General features: G+C 36.8%; 1 protein-coding gene and 1 non-coding gene across 2 annotated transcripts in view; both read left to right on the top strand.

The window, feature by feature from the left end:
• LOC119843598 (E1A-binding protein p400) overlaps positions 1-17,740 on the top strand; it is a 33,736-nt gene extending 15,996 nt beyond the window's left edge. The window contains 16 exon segments of the mRNA XM_043498374.1: positions 2,052-2,221; positions 2,396-2,570; positions 2,662-2,798; positions 3,738-3,924; positions 4,887-5,053; positions 6,039-6,198; positions 7,430-7,628; positions 12,449-12,519; positions 12,906-13,204; positions 14,194-14,396; positions 14,490-14,541; positions 14,543-14,592; positions 14,595-14,656; positions 16,286-16,479; positions 17,607-17,661; positions 17,663-17,740. Coding sequence (XP_043354309.1) covers positions 2,052-2,221; positions 2,396-2,570; positions 2,662-2,798; positions 3,738-3,924; positions 4,887-5,053; positions 6,039-6,198; positions 7,430-7,628; positions 12,449-12,519; positions 12,906-13,204; positions 14,194-14,396; positions 14,490-14,541; positions 14,543-14,592; positions 14,595-14,656; positions 16,286-16,479; positions 17,607-17,661; positions 17,663-17,740 — 2,259 coding nt within the window.
• On the top strand, positions 15,667-15,803 carry LOC119843995. Its single transcript, XR_005289123.1, has one exon. It is a non-coding gene; the product is annotated as a small nucleolar RNA SNORA49 (small nucleolar RNA).
• Positions 17,741-21,309: the final 3,569 nt, after the last annotated feature.

Genomic DNA, 21,309 nt, shown 5'->3' with positions numbered 1-21,309 from the left:
ATTATGACCAAGAAACAAATCTCAGAAGTGTCTGGATGGCTAATTTAGCCTGTTTGATAGGGAGTTTTTCCATTGATCTCAGTGGGTAGAAACACTATAATAATATGCAGATTTATAGGAAGCAGTTTGGAAAGAGTCCATTGTAAAGAGAGAGAGAAAAGAGTTATTAATGACTATCTGCTACTTCAAGAGAAAACACTTTGTATCTACAAGTTGTTTCCTGCTCCCTGGTTAATCTAATAATGGATCCAATTATCCCTATAGATAAGTTTTACAAAACTTAAAAGAACATGCATCATTGTGAGTTTAAATTAGCGATCAAGAAAAAAAACACTGCAATCCAAGATCTTCTAAATATAGCTATGCAGCAATTTATTCTGAGATTTATATTCTAAAATCACAGAATGGTAAATTTATTCTAATACTTTAGTCTTTGAGTAGATGATTTTGGAATTATTGCTCCTCATTATGGATGAGTGGTGCCTCTTGATGTAGGTGGGTAGACGCTTTAGTTCAGATACCCTTTTATAAGGTGATCTTACATCTGCATTCTTTGTTCTCTGATTATGCAGCAGTCTCCTTTCAGAGAGAATGAGAGCGTGAGCAAGCAAAAGAGCACTAATTGTGATTTTGCTTGTGACCTGCACTTCATAGTTTACCAACAGGAGCTGCTTTACAGTGGCCAGCTGATGATGATCTGCTTTCTTTTTAGGTTTCAAGATTTACCAACTTTATCAGCAAAACTAATAATAGAGTTTTCTCTGATTCTTATTTTTTAAACTTTCACAGTCAAGGGATGGGTTGGACATCTGCTTAGAGTATTCTGGTTGTGCCATATGAGGCTTTTTGCAAAAGTTCTTTGGGCCTTCTGTTGGGATGTTGTCCATCTTTTTTTAGTTGCTGTTGTTTTGACTTCACTTCCTTTCAAGTTGGAGGTCCTTCATAGCAGTGTATATTTCTGACTTTGTGCAGTTTTCCCATCCTCTCTGATGCCTTTATACTCAATGGAATTCACATATGCATTTTCTCTTAGCTTCATACAGTGCCAGAGCAGGAGACAGTTAATGAAATCGCAGGTCATGACAGTTGTATGTCTTCTTACCTTTTGCGTCTTTGTTGACTTTTCATTTCAGTCATGTAGTTAAAATTATTTGTGCTTTTGTGTTTCTAAATAGTTCCGTAGTTTGCATTTCCCAAAAATATCAAGTCTGTGGTTACTCAAGTGGCTAGCAATTTTTGCAGTCAAGTAGATAGTTCTTGTGGCCCTCGTTGGTGGAATCAGCCTAAAGATTTTCACTTGGCTTTACAAGATATCAATTATTTGTCAGGTTTCACTCCTATTAAATTGAATACTATTGATTACAATATTTTTAATCTCTTAAAAATATTGTAATACTTTGGTTCTTATTTAAACTAAAGGCTTGCTTCTGTATAATCAAAGCCTTGCAATTTCAGCAAATGATTTTAAAAGATAATTTAAATGGGGGACTTCTTTTTACTATCAGGTGTTTTTGGCTGGCTAGAAAGCTAGTAGTTTTTAATTTGTTTTAGCACGGCTTACAGAAGCAACTTTTGCTGAACAGAGAAAAACAACCTCCATTAATTATTTGCTTGTGACCTGCACTTCATAGTTTTCCAACAGGAGCTGCTTTACGGTGGCCAGCTGATGATGATCTGCCTTCTTTTTAGGTTTCAAGGTTTACCAACTTTATCAGCAAAACTAATAATTTAGTCTGAGATTATATGAGATTCTCAAGGTTAGGAAGAAAATTATGCCCAAGCACTGACACATTTAAAAATAATCACTGTTATTTATTAATCAGTATTTATCTTGTCATATTGATTATATTTTATATTATTGTGTTCCCAATAGCTTAGCCGCAGTCCAAAATTAAATAAGGCTGTGTCAGCTAATTTACAGTACACTCTTTTGAATGTAAAACTTTGCATGTAAAAAGATTGTGAAATAATATATTTGAATCCCAAAAGAGACCCACTCACCAATCTTATTCTTCATTCCATAAAAAAGCTTTAAGATTTGTATGTTGCAGGAGTTGATGAAACCCAATAGTTTTAATGTATGTATCACCTCATACAAGCAACTGTTTAAAGGCCACCAAACCTTGAGGAAAATGCGATGGAAGTACCTAGTTGTAGATGACGTGCAGAAAATCAAAAATCTGACTGAGAAGCACTGGGAGGCACTCCTCCATCTCCAGAGGTCTGGAACATTAATAAACTATTTCCTCTTGCATGTCTCTCTCCATTATTTTGTTCACAAAATAACTGTTTAAAACTTATTTTTTCTTTTAATTTGTTTGCTGTGGAAATTACTCTTTTTAAATTATTAAATTCATTTTTAATCCTAGAGTTGTCTTTTTCTTATTGTTCACAGCCAGCATCGTTTGCTCCTGATAGACACTGCTTTGCCCAATGCCTTGAGGGAGTTGTGGATCATGCTGCATTTTCTAATTCCAGGAATTTCCGTACCTTACCTGGATTTCCTGGTTAAAGCAGCCAATGAGGGGACCCAAGATTATTGCCATAAAGTGGCTACGAGATTGCACAGAGTATGTCCACCTTTAAGATACTCTTTTAATCCTATTGTGAGTTGCCACAGGTAAATAATCACTTAATTATTACTTACCTTTATTCTTTTAGATAATTCAACCATTTATTTTGCGAAGATCCAAAAGACATGTTGAAAAACAGTTACCAAAGAAATATGAATATGTGATGAAATGTCATCTTTCAAATCGGCAGAAGGCTATGTATGAAGATGTGGTATTACAACCAAGGTGTAAAAAACAAATAGTGAATCATAATGTTGCCTTTATTAAAGTGAGAGAATATTCATGTTTTCTTACTGCAAATAGGAATGGAGATTGGTGGCAAGGGAGATTCTTTTGAAGTGAACCATCCAACTTAAATCTCTTGACTAAAGGACATGTCATAATTACAGTATGTTGTCTGCTTACTAAATGCAGTAATTGTTTAGTTTAACATTAATTTACTTCTTCTGTCTTTTATGTTCAAAATCACAAATGTTTATAAAAATATATTTAACAGGTTGTTCATGAGCAGGAAAGAGTAAATTCCATTAACAAGTAAAACGGATGAGTTGCATATAATTACAGACAGTGGGATGATGCGCAAAGTTTCCCATAAGCATAACATGCGCATACAAATATGTGCATACATACCACACCTCATATCTAGATTAAGTTCTCAAGTGATTTTACTAGCTGAAAGACATGCGAATAACTAGCGCAAATATTATTTGACTGTTTTAATTGCTGTTCTTTTCTGCAGTGAACTTTTCAAGTTCTGACTCTCAAGAAATTGAGGTATTTGGTCAGGTATTAAAATCTAAGGCCTGATCTTGTGAACACTTACTTACATTCATAAGTTCTGTCATGTTAATAGTTCCATTTAAGGCAATAGGACTACTCAAGAGAGTAGAGTTATGTTAATGCTTAAGTGTTTGCAGTATCAGGACCTAAGCAGTTAAAGTTTTGCTAGCTTTGCATAGTCTTGAGAGGAATTGTGAAAAAGATTCTCCATAAAACTTTTCAGAAGTTTATGATCTTACGATAACTCTAGAACCAGCAATTAATGAAAATGCTACCACCTCTATTATCTGTGGAATGGTTCAGAGAGCTAGAAAAGCTAGGCTACTGGAAACTAACTTTTCTAAATCGAATTTTGATTTAAATTTATTTTCATTTAATGAATAGAATCCAAGGAACTGTTAAAAATGGAAACTTTGTAAATGTCCTTCATGTTCTGATGCAGCTCCAAAGGATCTGTAATCATCCTGATCTGATAAAACCGAGGCTTTCTGGCTCCTCCTATGTATCAGAAACACTGGAATATACAACTGCTTCTCTAGTACTAAAGGTACTAGAATGGGATCTTTGGAAGGTTAGTGGAAAAGTTAAATGTTAAAAATAATCCTCGTGTACTTGGTTTAACACTTAAAATTGTTTTTCAAATGTAGCTGGAGATATTAGGTGTGTGTTCGTGAGTGAGAGTGTGTGCATGTGCCCTGAGTGCCCTAATCACTATACTATGGAATATTTTCACGTGGGGCTCCTTCAGTCTCTCTTATTGAAGTTATTTCCCTTTAATTAAATAGATGAATAATTAAATATTTATTGGGCCCAAGATAGAGTTAGAATGATTATGTAGCATAGTGGTTAGGGCACTCACCTGAGAGGTAGCAGATCCCTGTTCAAATCTCTTCTCCTGCTCAGGAGAAGGGGAGACTTGAACTGGGGATTTCCCACATCCCGGGTGAGCACCCTATCCACTTGCCTAAAGGTTATAAGGGAGGTGTGTCATTCCCTCCCCCCCCCCCCCCGGCTGTTTTGTTTTGGGCCTAGTCAACCAAACGCCTGTCTTGCTCCAGTTCATGGATTGCTCACAGAGATAGGCACCTCCCTGCAGCCTCAAATTAGGAGCCTAACTCCAGAGAGGGATGGGGTTTACCATACACCCCTTCGGTTGGCATCTCCAATTGGCTAGTTTAAGTGGCCCCGCCGCCTAGCCTGCTGGCTTTGTGGATCACAGTCTAAGGTGCCTATTTCTCCTTGTTAATCGTTTAGGTGCCTAACTCAGGCTTTGTGGATCGTATTGTTGTTCCTCCGTCTTTTGGTGACCTGAGCCAATCACTCTTTTGTCTTATTCTGCCAGAATCTTTTAAAGTAACTGCTTTATGTAAAATCATGTGATGCTTGATCTTTCTTCTTTTCCTTGCTTTGTCTTTCTACTGTTTCGTATCACACTTGATCACTAAAAAATACAAAGAACCTGTTATTTCTTAATTTTCCGGTTAGGAATTGTTAGACTTTTTCTCCATATTTTTTATTTTAAACTAAAACTAGGATTCAGACACATGTCTCTTTGATCTGATTGGGGTGGAAAACAAAATGACTCACTATGAGGCACAAGTACTGCCCAAACAAAAGGTGACTAGAAAGCTTATTGAAGAGATCTACAACTCCCCCCATCTTTCACCCAGACCCAACCCAGTGAAGCTCAAACCAAGCAGGTACACACAGTTTTGGAAATGCTAGTCAAAAAGGGAACAATAGCGGGGAAAGGGGGAGGTTCAGAACTGTCTGTTTGACTCCCTGTCTCTTGCTCCCAAACTGACAGCTGCTTGACACTGTCTGAAGGAAAGGGGGCTGTCTTTTGCCACTTAATAACTTTGTTTGTAACCTATAAGCTTATGTCTACACAAGGATAAAAGACCTGCAGTGTGGCTGCACCTGGCCTGGGTCAGCTGATGAGCTCGCGGGGCTTGGGTTGCAGGGCTGAAAAATCAGTGTGTAGACTTTTGGGCTCAAATGAGCTCTGGCTTGTGGATGACTGTAAGAGTATCCTATGCTGAGTGTATTAGACATCTGTGTCATTGGAGGAACCTTAACAATTGAAAGGGCAGCTAAATTAATATACAGAAACAAATGTTTCCCATAATTCTGGTAACAGGCAGTCTTACTCTCAGTGGAGAAATACACACTAAGCTTAATTACAGATTATTCTGGAGACTGTTCTGCTCTGTAGGTGCTCAATGCATGTGAGATTACAGGGGTCCCTGTCCCACATGCCCCTGCTACAACTAGCCACAACTGAGACTTTGTGCTCTGTAGAGCACAGAAATTGGTCCTTGCTAACGCCTCTGTGGGAGCTGGGGGCAGGAGAAGTGAAACACTCCAAAAGAGGTGGGAAGGATGCAGGCCCATGATCCTGTTGTCCGTCCATACCAGCCCAGAGAGCTGACTAGGTACCTGGGGATATGCTGCACCTTCTGAAGTGATGTAGCAGAGAATGTGCTTCCTCTGCATGCTGGTAAACTCTGGGAGAAAGAGCACTCTAGGAAGGAATCTGACTCTGTGGGGCTCCTTTAGCCTCTAAGCCACTATAAAGAATAATTGGGCCTTTAACTTGAGTTTTGTATTTGGATGAAAGGGTTAATAGCATTCTTATTATTTTCTAATATACCTTTTCTGTATTTTTTTTTTTTAAATATCTAGGTTATTTCAACCAGTGGAATATGGACAGAAACCTGAAAGTAGGATTATAGATTTCCCAAATCCTTCATCATGGCATACAGGGAATACAGTAACGGCTATGGCAACACATCATGGGAAAAAAACAAGGAAGATTGCCCCTTGCCACATTTTCAGCAAATCATAATAGGAAAGGTTTGATCTGTATGCCAACTCATTGTTGTTACTTTCTTTTCTCTCCAGAGCTTTTTTCAGCACAAAGTAAATATTCCTTGTAGTTTGAGAACTATCCATATCCAATGATTTTTTTGTATCCCTTTCTTAAATGTAACTTGCTCAGGTTCTCTAACCTGAATTCTCCAAAGTCAAAACAGCTCATTCATTTTTTTCTTCTGTAAGGAGATTAACGTTACTATGCAAACCTTGGAAATTTTAATGTTCGGGGATCTCTAGGGATTCCATGGATTTTCATCTTGATGAAATCAATTCCACATATTTCACTTGCCATCCTTAGTGTCAGACGTATCAACCTTTACTGTCTCACTGCATAGGCTAACTAGACTTAAACATGCTAGCCTTTCTTGGTCTTACTCCCTGTAATAATAACCACTAGAGTCACGGAACACTGACTTGAATCATGTGACACAGCCTTCTGAAACCTTAACCTGTTTAAGGTGACTGAGAACAGGAACTAAAGTCCTGCTTGTTACACCTTTATTACATTATCTGCATGTTGATGGTTAGCCTATGTATGATATAGGTCTGTGTAGTTGCATAAATAGAAATCTGTTTGAAAAGTATTCTTATTCAATACTGAGTAGGACTGGAGATAGAGTAGAAGACCCTATAAAATAATAATTATCAGATTCCATCTAAAAGCTTACTTAGTCAGCAAGAAAACAAATCTTGAATTGAAATAGAAGTTGGAGATGGAAAAGACCTATTAGATAATTCAGTCAATTTCATAAATACACTTACTGCCTAAACTATATCAGGCCATATTTTTTTAAAGCCCTACACAATGTGTGAAAAGTTTAAAATGTATGTGCACATTATTGCAAATACTACTTACAGTGCAAATGTGGAATGTGTCCACACAGCTGTTGCCATGTTGTTCCTGACTGTCTCTTTCAATCAGTTACCAATTGTGACTTCATAACCTAAGAAGAACATTAGAGGTAGAGCTAGTCTGTTTGTTTGTGACTTCTGGGAGGGAAAGAAAACACTGAATTGTACTGAAGAAGCTATGATTGGAATAGGGAATCCTCTACAGTAGCTCATGGCCAAAGTGCAGCTCATGACCCAAATATGGAGTTTGGCTGATCTGCTTTCCTATCTGGAAATGTGACACGCAATGCGTGTGTAGGGTCTGTCCCCAAGTTTTGAGGCTTTGAATGAGAAACATCTCAATTTAAATGCTGTGCACCTTTTTCCTTCTGTTTTTACCAGGTGACAAGATAGTAAAACTAAGCCAGCTGACCTCCACAGCTGGAGCACAAGGCAAAACTATTCAGCCAAACATGCATGTAACACTGCCGTTTAAAGGGAAAACATTTACTTTATCTTATGGCCAACTCTGCCAGCTTACTGGAGGACGTCTTCAGCAACTTCAAGGTACTGTACTGTTTAGCTTCAAGCAATTGCTTTTGCTAAATCCATTGGAGCAAAACATCTGGCTGTTTGTTGAACATCATCTTGGATTATAATCTTTTTTGGAGAAGAGAATATGCCTGCATATATGTTTGCACAGTGCCTACCTGGCACAACAGGACCCCAATACTTTATTACATAAAAAGTATAATAGCTTTTATAAATGGTTATTTTAATTGCAGTAATGGACAGGTTTGTATTCTCTTTAACTTGCAATGTTCTACAGGCCCACTCACCTGGATGATGGATGGGTAAAAATATTTTATTTTTCACTATTGTAAATCATCATGTCAGAAAGGAGAGGAGGCCTGTAACACTTGTGCTGGGATTGTGTCAAAATTGTCAGGTCTTTTTTTTGCAAAGCTGCTTGAGCTCAATTGCAAAATATATAATTGGGAGGCATTGGGAGCAGTGGACTGAAAGTTGGGATTCCTAGGTTCTACTCCCACCCCTGGTACTCACTTGTTTTATCATGGATAACCTAAAGAGTTTATAAACAGGCAGAGGCAAGTGATCTTAACTGAGTGCTTTCTTCAGTTTCATAGGACATATTTCGGTTCAATTGAAATAGCAAAGTTCCTTAAGCCCAACAATTCACTTTAAGGGTTGGTCTTGGGGTAGGTGACTAATGAATACTGAGAATCTTAAATTCAAATTAAATCCCACTATTTCTCTCTGTCTACCATCGTTATTGTAAGCCTCCTCTCCAGGAGTACGCAGTCTAAGTAATCTGGTGTTTAACAAGAAAAGTTGTTAGTACCTTAAATTACAATAGCATTTCAACACACATTAAAATTATTACAAGAACAATTTAAGTCCAATCCCTTGGCAATGTTTTTGCAAACATCATTTTACCAGCAGTGCTGATGGCTTGGTAATTTTATTGTGTTGCAGAAGCAACACAAACTGGAAAGTTGCTGCTTGATACTGCGTGCTGCTTTGTCCACCTGTTTGAATGACATGAACAGGCAGTCCTGAGATGAGAGTGCTGACAGCTGGTATCTCATTTCAGGGAGATTTATGCCTTTCTCTTTCTGTAGTTTCACTAAATACACACCTCTTTCAGAGTGTTGGCAGGATCCAAATATCAGCTGCTGTCACATTTTTTTAATTGGTTCAGTACCTTCATGGGATGGTGTCGGTAGCATCTTCAGCTTGTGAACACCCAGTCTACTAATGCACATGCTGTAGGATTGTAAATTTTCAACTTTAAGGTGATTACTTTTGTCTTTGTGCTTTCCTTAATGTAAAATGAATGTGTATAAAAGAAATCAGTTTCAATCAAAATATTTCAATAATTCTTTGTGTGGGTTTAAAACTGAAGTTTTTTCTCTTTGAAAAGAAGAGAGGAGTGATAAGAGGCTCTTGCCTTAGATTTTGTGGCCTTGATAAGCTAGGAACTACATATCACTACTCTTTGAGCTCCTAGACAAAGAATAGCTTTCCGTTCTTTAATAAGGGAGGGTGTCCTGCTCTTTAAAAAGACACTCCTGTTGGTTGTGAGAATCTACAGTAGCTTCACCCACAATTTAAAATTATAGACTCCTACCAGTCACACTATACAAGGTAAAAATCACAATAAGTAACAGTTAGATGTATTTGTTTAACATAATATACAATAAAACAATATATAATATTTAAGCAAAATAAAGTTATAAAGCTGCATTCCAGAACTTGTGTTATCAGACCTGAAGGTGATTAGTACAGATTTATGACCAATGAGGTGGTATTTTCCTTGAAGCTTTTCATATTTGTACTTACTGGGAGAAAGCAAAGATTTCTTAGGAACTCTTCAGCTTGTCTGGACATTTCATTTAATAAAATAAGCAACCAAAAACATAAACATGAGTTATGCTTCATGTTACATGGGCAACCTCTGCTGAAATACTTTAAAGGATTGGAAAACATGCCTTACAGTGATAGACTCAAAGAGCTCAGTCTGTTTTGTTTAACAAAAAGAGGATTACTGGTGACTTGATTACAGTCTATAGGTACCTAAATTGGGAACAAAACTTTTATGAGCTCTTCAATCTAGCGGACAGGTATAACAAGATCCAGAGTCTTAAAAGCTGAAGCTTAACAAATTGATCCTGGAAATAAGGTGCAAATTTTTAACAGTGAGTGGGTAATTAACTATTAGAATAATTTATCAAAGGTTATGGTGGATTCTCTATCACTGGCAATTTTTAGATCAAGATTGAATATTTTTTTAAAAGATATACTCTAGTTCAAACAGGAATTAATTCAGGGAAGTCCTTTGGAGGTCAGACTAGATGATCACAAATGTCCTTTCTGGCTTTGTAATCTCTGAATCTATATGTATGAACGAAATTGTATCTCCTACAATTCAGTAAAGGCAAGTTTTTAAAATTATAGTAAATGTTATAGTTGTATTAATAACCATTTTTGCATTGATACTGAGGTTTATGCCCCACGGGGATACTAAGGGGAGTTGTAAGGCATAAATAACATTTGTAACATGATTAGAAATCCTTAGATGAAAGGCACTATGGAAGTGCAAGTGTTAATAAGAGTAATGTGGAAAGGAAAAGCGTTTGATAGTCAATGACAGACTTGTTAGAACTAATTTACTCTATATAGTCAAAGTTTTAGAGAGCTGATGAGTCCTGGAAATAAACGTATACAATTTGGGAATGAGGGCTTTTCTTTGGAATTTGAGTTCAGGTTTTCCACACTCCTAAAAATACTTCAGGAAAAGATTTAAATCTATACCCCAGAGTGGGAAGTGAATTGGAACACCTAACCTCAATGATATATCTTTGACTAAGTTAAAGAAGAGGAAAGCTTTCAGGGAGGGAAAGAGTGATAATAATGCATCTGCTGTCTTCTAGGGCTCTTTTTGGTGGGAATGGGGAACTGAAATCTATAACTTGTCCTTTTAAAAAAAAAAAAAAAAAAAAAAAAAAAAAAAAAAAAAAAAAAACCCCAAAATCTTAAACCTAAAATTATTCTGGCTCGGTAGCAGATATGCATATTACTGTGTAGAAGGGGAGTTTCTGGAGGGCCATTACTTCCAAGATGCTAGAAGTAGCTATATTGAGGCAGTAAAAGGTGTGAGTTGTGGGGAAAGTTGGCTTTGGCAGGGTTTATGCTGTGGGAAGAAATAGCTCACCTTTTTTGGGCCAGATGAAGAAATGGCAGGAATCCATTAATGTGTCTGATATTTGTCAGGTATTTAGAGTGATTGCTCTTTTGTGGACAAATTTTCATTACATTCACTCTTACATAATTATTTATCAGGACCATGGAGAGAGGGGAAACTTATGCACTAGAAATTTGTGAGGGCCTAAAAAACATTTATAGGAAAAATGGCTAGGTATCACTATACTGCTTTAATTGTATGGTTTCATTTTTTTATTACATGAAGTGGCAAATACATTCTGTTCAAAATAGGTATAGACTAGATTTGCCATTCCCAGAATTTACTCATTAAATTGTGCATTTACAGTTGCAGGAAGTGTTCTTCACATTGTTTTGGTGCCAGGCTCACAGTATTTGCAATCTCAGTCACCAGTTGCTTTGTTGCCCTTCTATCGTGCTGGGATTGGGACTGTTCAAGATACTGGCTACCCAAAGCATTTAAAGCATCAAGCAGATCTGCCAACGTCTACAATAGTAACGCAGCAAAGTATAATGATAGGTTTCAGAGTAGCAGCTGTGTTAATCTGTATCCGCAAAAAGAAAAGAAGTACTTGTGGCACCGTAGTTGTTTGAGTCTGCAGTATAATATAATTGAATACTGTGGAACTGTCGAATTGATCAATCTAAATGGACACTGTTGACAAGCAAAATGTTTCATCTGAAAAATATATTTATTTAAAAATAACCAGAACCATTGTAATTAAAGATGGGATGCATGTACATCATACTGTTCTTGAACTCTGCCCCTCAGCTCCATTTGTAAGAGCTGGAAAATATTAAGAGCTGACAGATATGCTTTCTGAAACATGCAGAGAATGGCATCCTTGTTACTTTTAAATAGCAAACCGTTCATCAGAGCAGAACAGGTTCATGGTATATGAAGCATATATGTTTCTCTAATAATGTGACTTACGAAGTCTGAGCCTTGCTGTAATTTTGGTGTAATGCCCAGATGAGCAGCTGGAATTTTGATGGTTAGTATGCATTTTGGAAAAATAATGTATTTTAAAAAAATATTTTAGGAGCAAGCATTAAAGTTTTTGAACTATTCAAAATGTCAGTTTGTTTCAAAAAGACTTAAGTTTTGTCTTCAAAAATTGACTGAAGGGGATTACAGTGAATGATCCATGCGAGCATTTACTGTAGTTGGATATATTTTGACCACACCTAATTAATATATTATCTATGAGAGATTGGTCTTATTGGTTGCTAATCAGACTTCTAATAGGCAAGGAAATATAACTCTGCCATGTAATATGAGATAAATAACATTTCTTTTTTCAGTCTATTTAAAATTGAAATATAGTTTTTCCTTCAGATTATGCCCAAGAGTGTGATTTCTTTTGTTTTATTAAAACCACCAGTTACTTCCTCTGTATTATTAGAGATTTGTTATGTTCTTTGTGAAATTGTCAAGCCTTCTGGGGTCTTTGAATGAAAGGTGGTATACACATGTCAATCTTTTTCTCTTTGCTGATCTTTGTGGAGTTTTTAGAGAGCAGTAGATTCCTATATCAGAATATCATTTGTATCCATCAAATTAAATTGTATATCTATATCCGAATATTGGCTATGAAATAAATACCTTCTTTTTGTCTGTTTGTTTTCTGGAAAAAATGCAGTTACCAATTTGACAATGGATGATCCAGAAACTGAATCAAAATCTTTATCTATCCTAGAATGTCCAACACAGGTATAATACTAGATATGGTGGGGAGGGAAGGGGTGTGTGTATGTGTGTGTGCACCAAGTAAAACAGTATGTTAACAAAGCATGCAGAATATACCTCCTGCTGTATGTTGCGTAAGGTAGAGGAAAAGTTTCTAGCAGCAGGCATGACATGGGAAAGCTAATTTTGTTGATTGCTTTAAAATGTCCTATCCCAATATCTAAATTTTCATCATACTTGTATAATTCTTTACTGCGTTTTGTTTGTTACCTAATCTTCCCACACTTTCATTATTGGAATTCACACTTAAGGTAAAGTTTCTCTTGCACAACTTTTATGTTTGTGTGTTCTTTTGTTTACATAAGCTATATCTAGTCAAAGTGTATTAATAACAAATTTTATTATAAAAGATAGCATTTGAGGAAAGGAACAGGCACCTAAAAGAGTGCCTGGACAGAATATTTTCTGGAAATGAGCGACGTTGTTCCAGAGTCCCAATGTATGGCAGAGACATGTTGGGAATTTGCTCTTTGATTGGTGAAAAAAAGATTCCTCAGCAAAGTTCTACCAGGGACAACAAATGGATGTGGGCTGGTTTTGTGAACTGTTGCCTTTCTTCAAGTGGCTCAGGAGGCCAAAATGATCCACTGCAAGCCCTGATCCTGACATCCGATCAGCGACAGGAATCCCTAAAGGATTATATTAATAGGTAATTGTAGTTGTAATATAAAACTGACAAATCTATATTTTATCTGGTAGTAAGATGTGGGATTTTCTGAAGGTGTTCCTCTCAGCTGTCCTATTAATAGACTTATTTACATTTGGCTTACACAAACTTTACCACAAAGCTTTCCCTTCTGTAAAATATTTACATTACAACTGCAGAATCATGAAAACTACTCTTTTTTGCTAAAGAAAGTAAATGTTACATCAAGTTTTCTGCACTGTTTCTTGTTTCCCTCATGTTTAATTGTTCTCCCATGCTGTGTCTAAATTTTGTATCCTGGCAGGTAAGAAGATACTACGGTTGTAACTTGCATGGTAATCCCAGGTTATCTACAAATATTGAACATTTTACATGGTTTCTTTTTTTCAATCAACAACAAAAAAAACCCATACAGGCATTTCTGAATTTTTTTTTTTTAAAAAGTTTAATCTAGGGTCCATACTGAGCAACAAATATAGATAAGTAAATGATAAACTAAAGAGGAAATAAAAGGAGCAGAGGAATAGTGGATATCTGATTAGTTAGGATTTCTCTTACCCCATGTTTGTCTGTAGAGGTAGGTATACCAAGGAGTCCTTGGTTCTCCATGGCATGATATAAAGCTTTTATCCATCCATTTACTTTCAGGTGCCTTTTTCTACTCTCCAACCTATAATCTCATTCTCTCACTTTCTCAGTGCAGTAGTTAAGATCACTGATTTAACCTACACTTAAGAGGATGGGTTGCAGGATGATCAGTTACTACTGTATATAAGACACCCTGGGAACAAGAATATAAAAAATTTATGTAACAGAAAAGCACACATGAGGTTTAATAGTTATTAAATATAAGAATGATTCTTGGAAGAGGTATTATGATGGTAGACATTTTAATATTTTAATACTGGTTTTGAATATTTAGCTCAGTGTTCCATATAGACTGTGGATTTTTAGCAGCTCAGGCTATATTAAAGTTTTGCTTCATTTTACAGCGCTCTCTGTGTGCTGCCGGCAGCAGTTGCTGCTCCCACATATTTGCATGTCGGAAATCCGCCCCCTTCATATAGGCATGAAATGAAAATTTTCAAGCACAATCTTAAAGAGCAGGCAGCTCCCTATTTATAGCAATTACAACAGATTGCAACTCCACGCTTACTACAGTTCCCTGATCGCCGACTGGTGCAGTTCGATTCAGGTAAAGGAGAATGGGTGGCAATATTCTACAAATCTCCTTTCTCTGGCACTTGAATGCTGCATGCAAACCTTTATATTATTCTTTCAAAAACAGGCAAACTGGAAGCTCTTGCTGGCTTGCTTCAGAAGTTGAAATCTAAAGGACGCTGTGCTGATTCTAACGCAGATGATTCTAATGTTAGATATACTGGAGCTGTTTTAAATGTCCATTTTCTCACCTGCATAAGAATTGATGAAAATTTCAGCTGTGAGCAATATCAGGTAAGAGAGGCCTCTTAACATCTGCTTATTACTAATTCGTATAACTGGAGGAAGAAAGCCCAAGTGAAGATTTATACAACAGCACTCTAATGTTTTTAAAAATTAAAAGAGTACTTGTGGCACCTTAGAGACTAACAAATATATTTGAGCATAAGCTTTCGTGAGCTACAGCTCACTTCTTCAGCTGCATACAGTGGAAAATACAGTGGGGAGATTTTATATACACAGAGAACATGAAACAATGGGTGTTACCATACAGACTGTAACAAGAGTGATCAGGAAAGGTGAGCTATTACCAGCTGGGGGGGGACCTTTTGTAGTGATGATCAAGGTGGGCCATTTCTAGCGGTTGACAAGAATAATAGGGGGGGAATAAACAAGGGGAAATAGTTTTGTGTAATGACACATACAATCCCAATCTTTATTCAAGCCTAAATCTGTCGTCCCTCCTCCCCCCCCCGTTGGTAATAGCTCACCTTTCCTGATCACTCTTGTTACAGTCTGTATGGTAACACCCATTGTTTCATGTTCTCTGTGTATATAAAATCTTTCCACTATATTTTCCACTGTATGCATCTGATGAAGTGAGCTGTAGCTCATGAAAGCTTATGCTCAAATAAATTTTAGTCTCTAAGGTGCCACAAGTACTGCTTTTGTTTTTGCGGATACCGATTAACACGGCTGCTACTCTGAAACCTTTAAAAATTAAGTCTTCCTATTTGGCAGTGCCATAGGCCTATTATGTATTTGGCTAGAACAACTAAGTGTTAGTAGCACAGAAAACACATTTTGTAAAAACGGATCAATTAAATTGCTAGGTGTCAAAGAAGAGAAGTTGCCAAGACTGCATATCCTGAGTCGTCCTGCTTCATGATTATTTCTTGTAGAGAGCCTTAAATCATTTTATCCCAGATGAACAGTAGCTCTTATGTTTTAATAATATTCTTGACTTAATGCTTGAGATTATACTGTCTGTAAATGCACGGTGAGTGTTTTTAAGTTTGTTGGCTTTTCCTCAGCCTTACTCCAGGGGCTTTTTTGCCTGTATAGTGCCCTGGCATTGCCTGAGGATAAATTAAAAATATGCTCATATCCCTCCCAGTAGGACTCTGCATTTCCTTTGGGGCCTACAATTTGAGCAAACATTAATCTCAATAACATAGTTAGTTCTTCTTTTTCATTTTTCATCTCGTATATATCATTTTGCTTTGAGCCAGATACAGTGTAAAACATCAAGAAAAAATATTTTGCCTTAAAGCAGCATAGCAATCTGCACAGTACGGGGCAAGTAAAAAGAGAAATCAAGAAGAAAATATGCATAATGTAACAACAAAAGAAGATATTTCTGATGTGTTCTAGGAGGATAAATGGAATGACTGCAAAGAGCTGTAGCATTTAGATTTGATCAACTGAAGCCTGATTTTAAAACATTTCAGAATAATATGTAAATTAATTTAGGATTATTTATTTGTGTCAATTTATAAAATATTAACAAAAAGATTCAAACACCTTTGACCTAGATCACAGAAATAAATAATAAAGTTCTTGTTCTTAAGATGAAGTAAAACGTAGTTCAAAGATTTCATGTACAGCAGTTTGGAGTTGTTACTATAACTTTTTCCCATTTAGGAGCTGATAAAAAGATTCAAGAGAGATAAGCGAATCTTCTGTGCCATTCTTTCCTCCCACAGTCCTTCCATGAGTGGCAGTCACGTACAGGCAAACGTTGTGTTCTGTGACACTGATTTAGATCCACTGATGCATGCAAAAGCTCAGGAATGGTGTGATACAATTGGGAGAAACAAAGACATCCACATATACAGGTGACACTAGTGTTTAGAAGCCCCGTGTAGCTATTGTAAAACTGAAAAGGGGAAAGATACTTAGACTGACCGAAGTGCTTCTAGCAATGGCTTTGGGGTGGGGTTTTCAAAAGTGCTCAATGTTGGCTGAACGCTGCTTCACCTAAAATCAGTTCCATTATAAAACATCTGCGTTTTGATGTTGGGATATTCTCCATCTGAAGACTTTTTTTCCCCCCTTAAGACTAAAGGGAAACTTAAAACCTTGTTCTTTTCCATCATTGTATCTCTGTCTTCCTCTTCCATTTTTCTGTTCTCATATTCTAAACCGTGTGTATTTCTCAGTATTCTGTTCTGACTGTTACGGTTAATATGCCTGACAATCTCTTGATGGTGATGGACAATAAATGTCCTTGCTGATTGAAGTCTATTGTGATCATGAGGCTCTAGTCTCATAATTTCATAGATTTACCACCAAAAGAGATCATCCATGATCTAGTCTGACAACCTTCACATTAAAAACCTCACTCACCCACTCCTGTAATAGGTCCATGACCTCTGGCTGAGTTAGTGAAATTCTCAAATCTTGATTTAAAGACTTCAAGTTACAGAGGTTGTTCCAAAACTTCACTCTTCTGATGGTTAGAAACCTTCATCTAATTTCAAGCCTAAACTTCTGGATAGCCCGTTTATATCCATTTGTTCTTGTGCCAACATTGGCCTTTATCTTAAATAACTCCCTCTTTCTTTCTTGTGTTTATCCCTCTGATGTATTTATAGAGAGCAGTCATCTCCGCTGACAGGGAGATCAACAGGAGGTATAGATTGTGGACTTTTCATACTGGGGATATGCATTGCAAGCATCTTTATGCTTTGAAGTTATTCTTACGTAAAGTTGCTTTTTTTAATGCCAAACTTTGTCCTGTATTTTGAAAATATCATCTTTTGAAAGTGATTTTTGAACTTGTAAAAGAACTTCGAAGTTTTTAAAATCAAAGTCTGTAATGAAAATGTGTAACAGCCCTGAACTAAATTTGTGCTGCTAGACACTGCTATAATATAAAGAAAGTTAGCTGTTAAACGCTTAGTTTCAGAAGAATATGCTTTTAATGGTACATGTTGTATTTACTGGGTGTTTTGTTCCATAGGCATGTAAGTGGAAATTCCATAGAAGAGATGTTGTTGAAAAATGGCACTAAATGTTTGTTTGATTAAAGAAGTAGCTGCTCAGGGAAATAACTATCCTATGACATTTTTAACACAGTTACTTCAAAATATTTAAGCATGTGAGTAGTACTATTGAAGATGCATAAAAATTAAAGTTAAGTGCAAGTTTGAGAGCCTTACTAGATTGTTGTCAAAGTGCTCAACACTTTGCCAATGTTCCCTTTAATTTTTGACAGGCTGTGCGCGCAAAAAATTTCTTCTGTGCAAATTTTTGTGTGCACGGTATTTCGGATATGTGTGCATGCGCACACGCACACAGCTTAGAGGGAACAGTGCACCTTGCAGCATTGCTCTCTTAAAGAGCAGCCTCTTGCCTGGGGCTAGTAATATCTTTTCATAAGCACATAACATTAAACTATTATTGTAACATAGTACATTTTGTGCTTGCCTAGGAAATTTTCATGATGATTTTACAAGGCTAGTTTAAAAGCTACATTGATTGTTCTATAGCAGTTAGTAACTATGAACTGAATGTAGAAACATTTATTTACATTTAGAGTTAAATTTCATCCAGAAGAATTTTTTCAGATTTGTGTAGAGTGATTTTTTAAAATTAATCTCCTGGTGGTACATTGTTAGGCTAGACAAAAAATAAGTTGTTTCAGCAATGGCTCCCATTTAAAGGTGCTCACCTGTTTCCCACAAGATGGGCTGTAGAAAGAAATAGGGTAACCTGTATGTCCTCTGCATTCCATAAGGCAAGATCTGTCATATGATACTATTGTCAAGACAGGTCAAGTTGAGAACCTAATGACTTTAAGATAATCTTGTATTATGTGTTAAGAATTTTCATAGGTAATGCCATTATAATTCTCCCTTCGCTGACAGACTGTTTACTGAAAGAACCAAGAATGTGGATTTAAGATAAAATCAGCCATTTCAAATTTTCTAATTATAATTGGGAATCCAAAATGCCTTTTTGACTTTCAGCAAACTGCTCAGGAGTTACTTGAAGTACATTCTTCGTTAGAGGACCTTGATTTCAGAGTCAAAGCTGGGGAGTTTGTGGTACTTTCTGAGAAACCTTCTCTGGCAGAAACAATCTCGCCCAAAGTTGCACGGCTTTTTGCAGAGGTAAGAGAGAGGAACAGAAATACTAATGACCTGACTTCACTTCGACTGAAGTGTTTTTCTGTTTAGACAGGTTACTTGTACCCCAGTATTTTAACTTTTGTAGAAATTGTATCAAGAATGAAAAAAAGTTTAATTTAGACGTAGTCCCTCAGGGATCAGTATGATGTCTGGCATCATTCATGCGCACACAGATTCTGGCCAGATTTGCTGAAAAACTTGCTTAGATTCTTCTTTTAGGGGAACTGTGGCAGAGTTTTGGGATGAAGCAAAGGTTTTATTGTTTTGGCATCAAAACCATTTAAATTCAGTGGGTTTTGCAGGGCTGTAACCTGAAATTGTATGAAAGTCAGTGATTTGGGCTGAAGTTTTTGTGTGAAACTCAAAACAAAACCTAAGATATAAATTCCACATGAATCACACCTAGAAAAGATTTTGGTCCACTAAACAAAATCATCATTTAAATACAAATCTTAAAACTACAATACCCACCTGCTGAAGTGAAGAAACAGATTGACAGAGCTAGAAGAATACCCAGAAGTCACCTACTCCAGAACAGGCCCAACAAAGAAAGTAACAGAATGCCACTAGCTGTCACCTTCAGCTCCCAACTTAAGCCTCTCCAGCGCATCATCAAAGATCTACAACCTATCCTGAAGGATGATCCCTCACTCTCTCAGATCTTGGGAGACAGGCCAGTCCTCGCTTATAGACAGCCCCCCAACCTGAAGCAAATACTCACCAGCAACCAAACAACAAAAACACTAACCCAGGAACCTATCCTTGCAACAAAGCCTGTTGCCTACTCTGTCCACCTGTCTATTCAAGGGACACCATCATAGGACCTAATCACATCATCACACCATAAGAGGCTCATTCACCTGCATATCTACCAATGTGATATATGCCATTATGTGCCAACAATGCCCCTCTGCCATGTACATTGGCCAAACCAGACAATCTCTACGCAAAAGAATAAATGGACACAAATCAGACATCAAGGATTATAACATTCAAAAACCAGTCAGAGAACACTTCGACCTCCCTGGTCACTCAATTACAGACCTAAAAGTCACAATTCTCCAACAAAAAAAACTTCAGAAACAGACTCCAACGAGAAACTGCAGAATTAGAATTAATTTGCAAACTGGACACCTTTAAATTAGGCTTGAATAAAGACTGGGAGTGGATGGGCCATTACACAAAGTAAAAACTATTTCCTCATGCTAATTTTTCCCCCCTACTGTTACTCTCACCTTCTTTCAGAGTAGCAGCCGTGTTAGTCTGTATTCGCAAAAAGAAAAGGAGTACTTGTGGCACCTTAGAGACTAACAAATTTATTAGAGCATAAGCTTTCGTGAGCTACAGCTCACTTCATCCGATGCATCCGATGAAGTGAGCTGTAGCTCACGAAAGCTTATGCTCTAATAAATTTGTTAGTCTCTAAGGTGCCACAAGTACTCCTTTTCTTCTCACCTTCTTGTCAACTGTTTGAAATGGGCCATCCTGATTATCACTACAAAAGGTTTTTTTTTTTTTTCTCCTGCTGATAATAGCCCACCTTAGTTAATTGGTCTTGTTACAGTTGGCATGGCAACACCCATTTTTTCATGTTGTGTGTGTGTGTGTGTCTTCCTACTGTATTTTCCACTGCATGCATCCAATGAAGTGGGTTTTAGCCCCCCGAAAGTTTATGCCCAAATAAATGTGTTAGTCTCTAAGGTGCCACAAGTACTCCTCATTATTTTTTCATTTAAATACTGTAATGATATATGCCTGAGTGTTACACACAGATCTGTTGACAGGTTTCAGAGTAGCAGCCTGGTTAGTCTGTATTCACAAAAAGAAAAGGAGTATTTGTGGCATCTTAGAGACTAACATTTATTTGAGCATAAGTTTTCGTGAGCTACAGCTCACTTCATCAGATGCCACAAGTACTACTTTTCTTTTTACAGATCTATTGGTAATCTTTCTAAGATTAAATTTAAAGAATGAACTAAATGATTACAGTGAGCACTTCAGAGAATAAAGCTTTGGAACTGTTCATTCTGTAGTATATCATTGATTTGTATTACTAAAATCTGATCCCAATTCTTAGTTGAAGTAAAAGCTCTAACCATCATAGAATTTTTTTTTTTTTATGGATGAGGGCACACCATGTGTTCTCATTTTTGTTTAATTTTAGCACATCTGCTAAACAATTGTGTGGTGATTTTTGAAATCTGAGATAATAAAGAAAATAAAGAGATCAATGATGAGAAAACTATCATGATTGTTTGTGCACATCACCAGGTCTTTATTTCTGCAGTTGTGCTGTTGCCCTATTCCTAGCTTTGTTCATTGACTCAAATGAAAAATGGCTTTATATTCAGCTAACATTCCACCAAATGCATTCGATGAAGTGAGCTGTAGCTCACGAAAGCTTATGCTCAAATAAATTTGTTAGTCTCTAAGGTGCCACAAGTTCTCCTTTTCTTTTTGCGAATACAGACTAACATGGCTGCTACTCTGAAATTCTCATAAGTGTTTACTTTTCTAAAATTGAGAGAAGTC

Source organism: Dermochelys coriacea, chromosome 15 (assembly GCF_009764565.3).
Source record: "Dermochelys coriacea isolate rDerCor1 chromosome 15, rDerCor1.pri.v4, whole genome shotgun sequence".
NCBI classification, from domain to species: Eukaryota; Metazoa; Chordata; order Testudines; family Dermochelyidae; genus Dermochelys; species Dermochelys coriacea.
The sequence above is the reverse complement of the archived record's forward strand: the minus strand, read 5'-3'. Positions and strand labels throughout refer to the sequence as shown.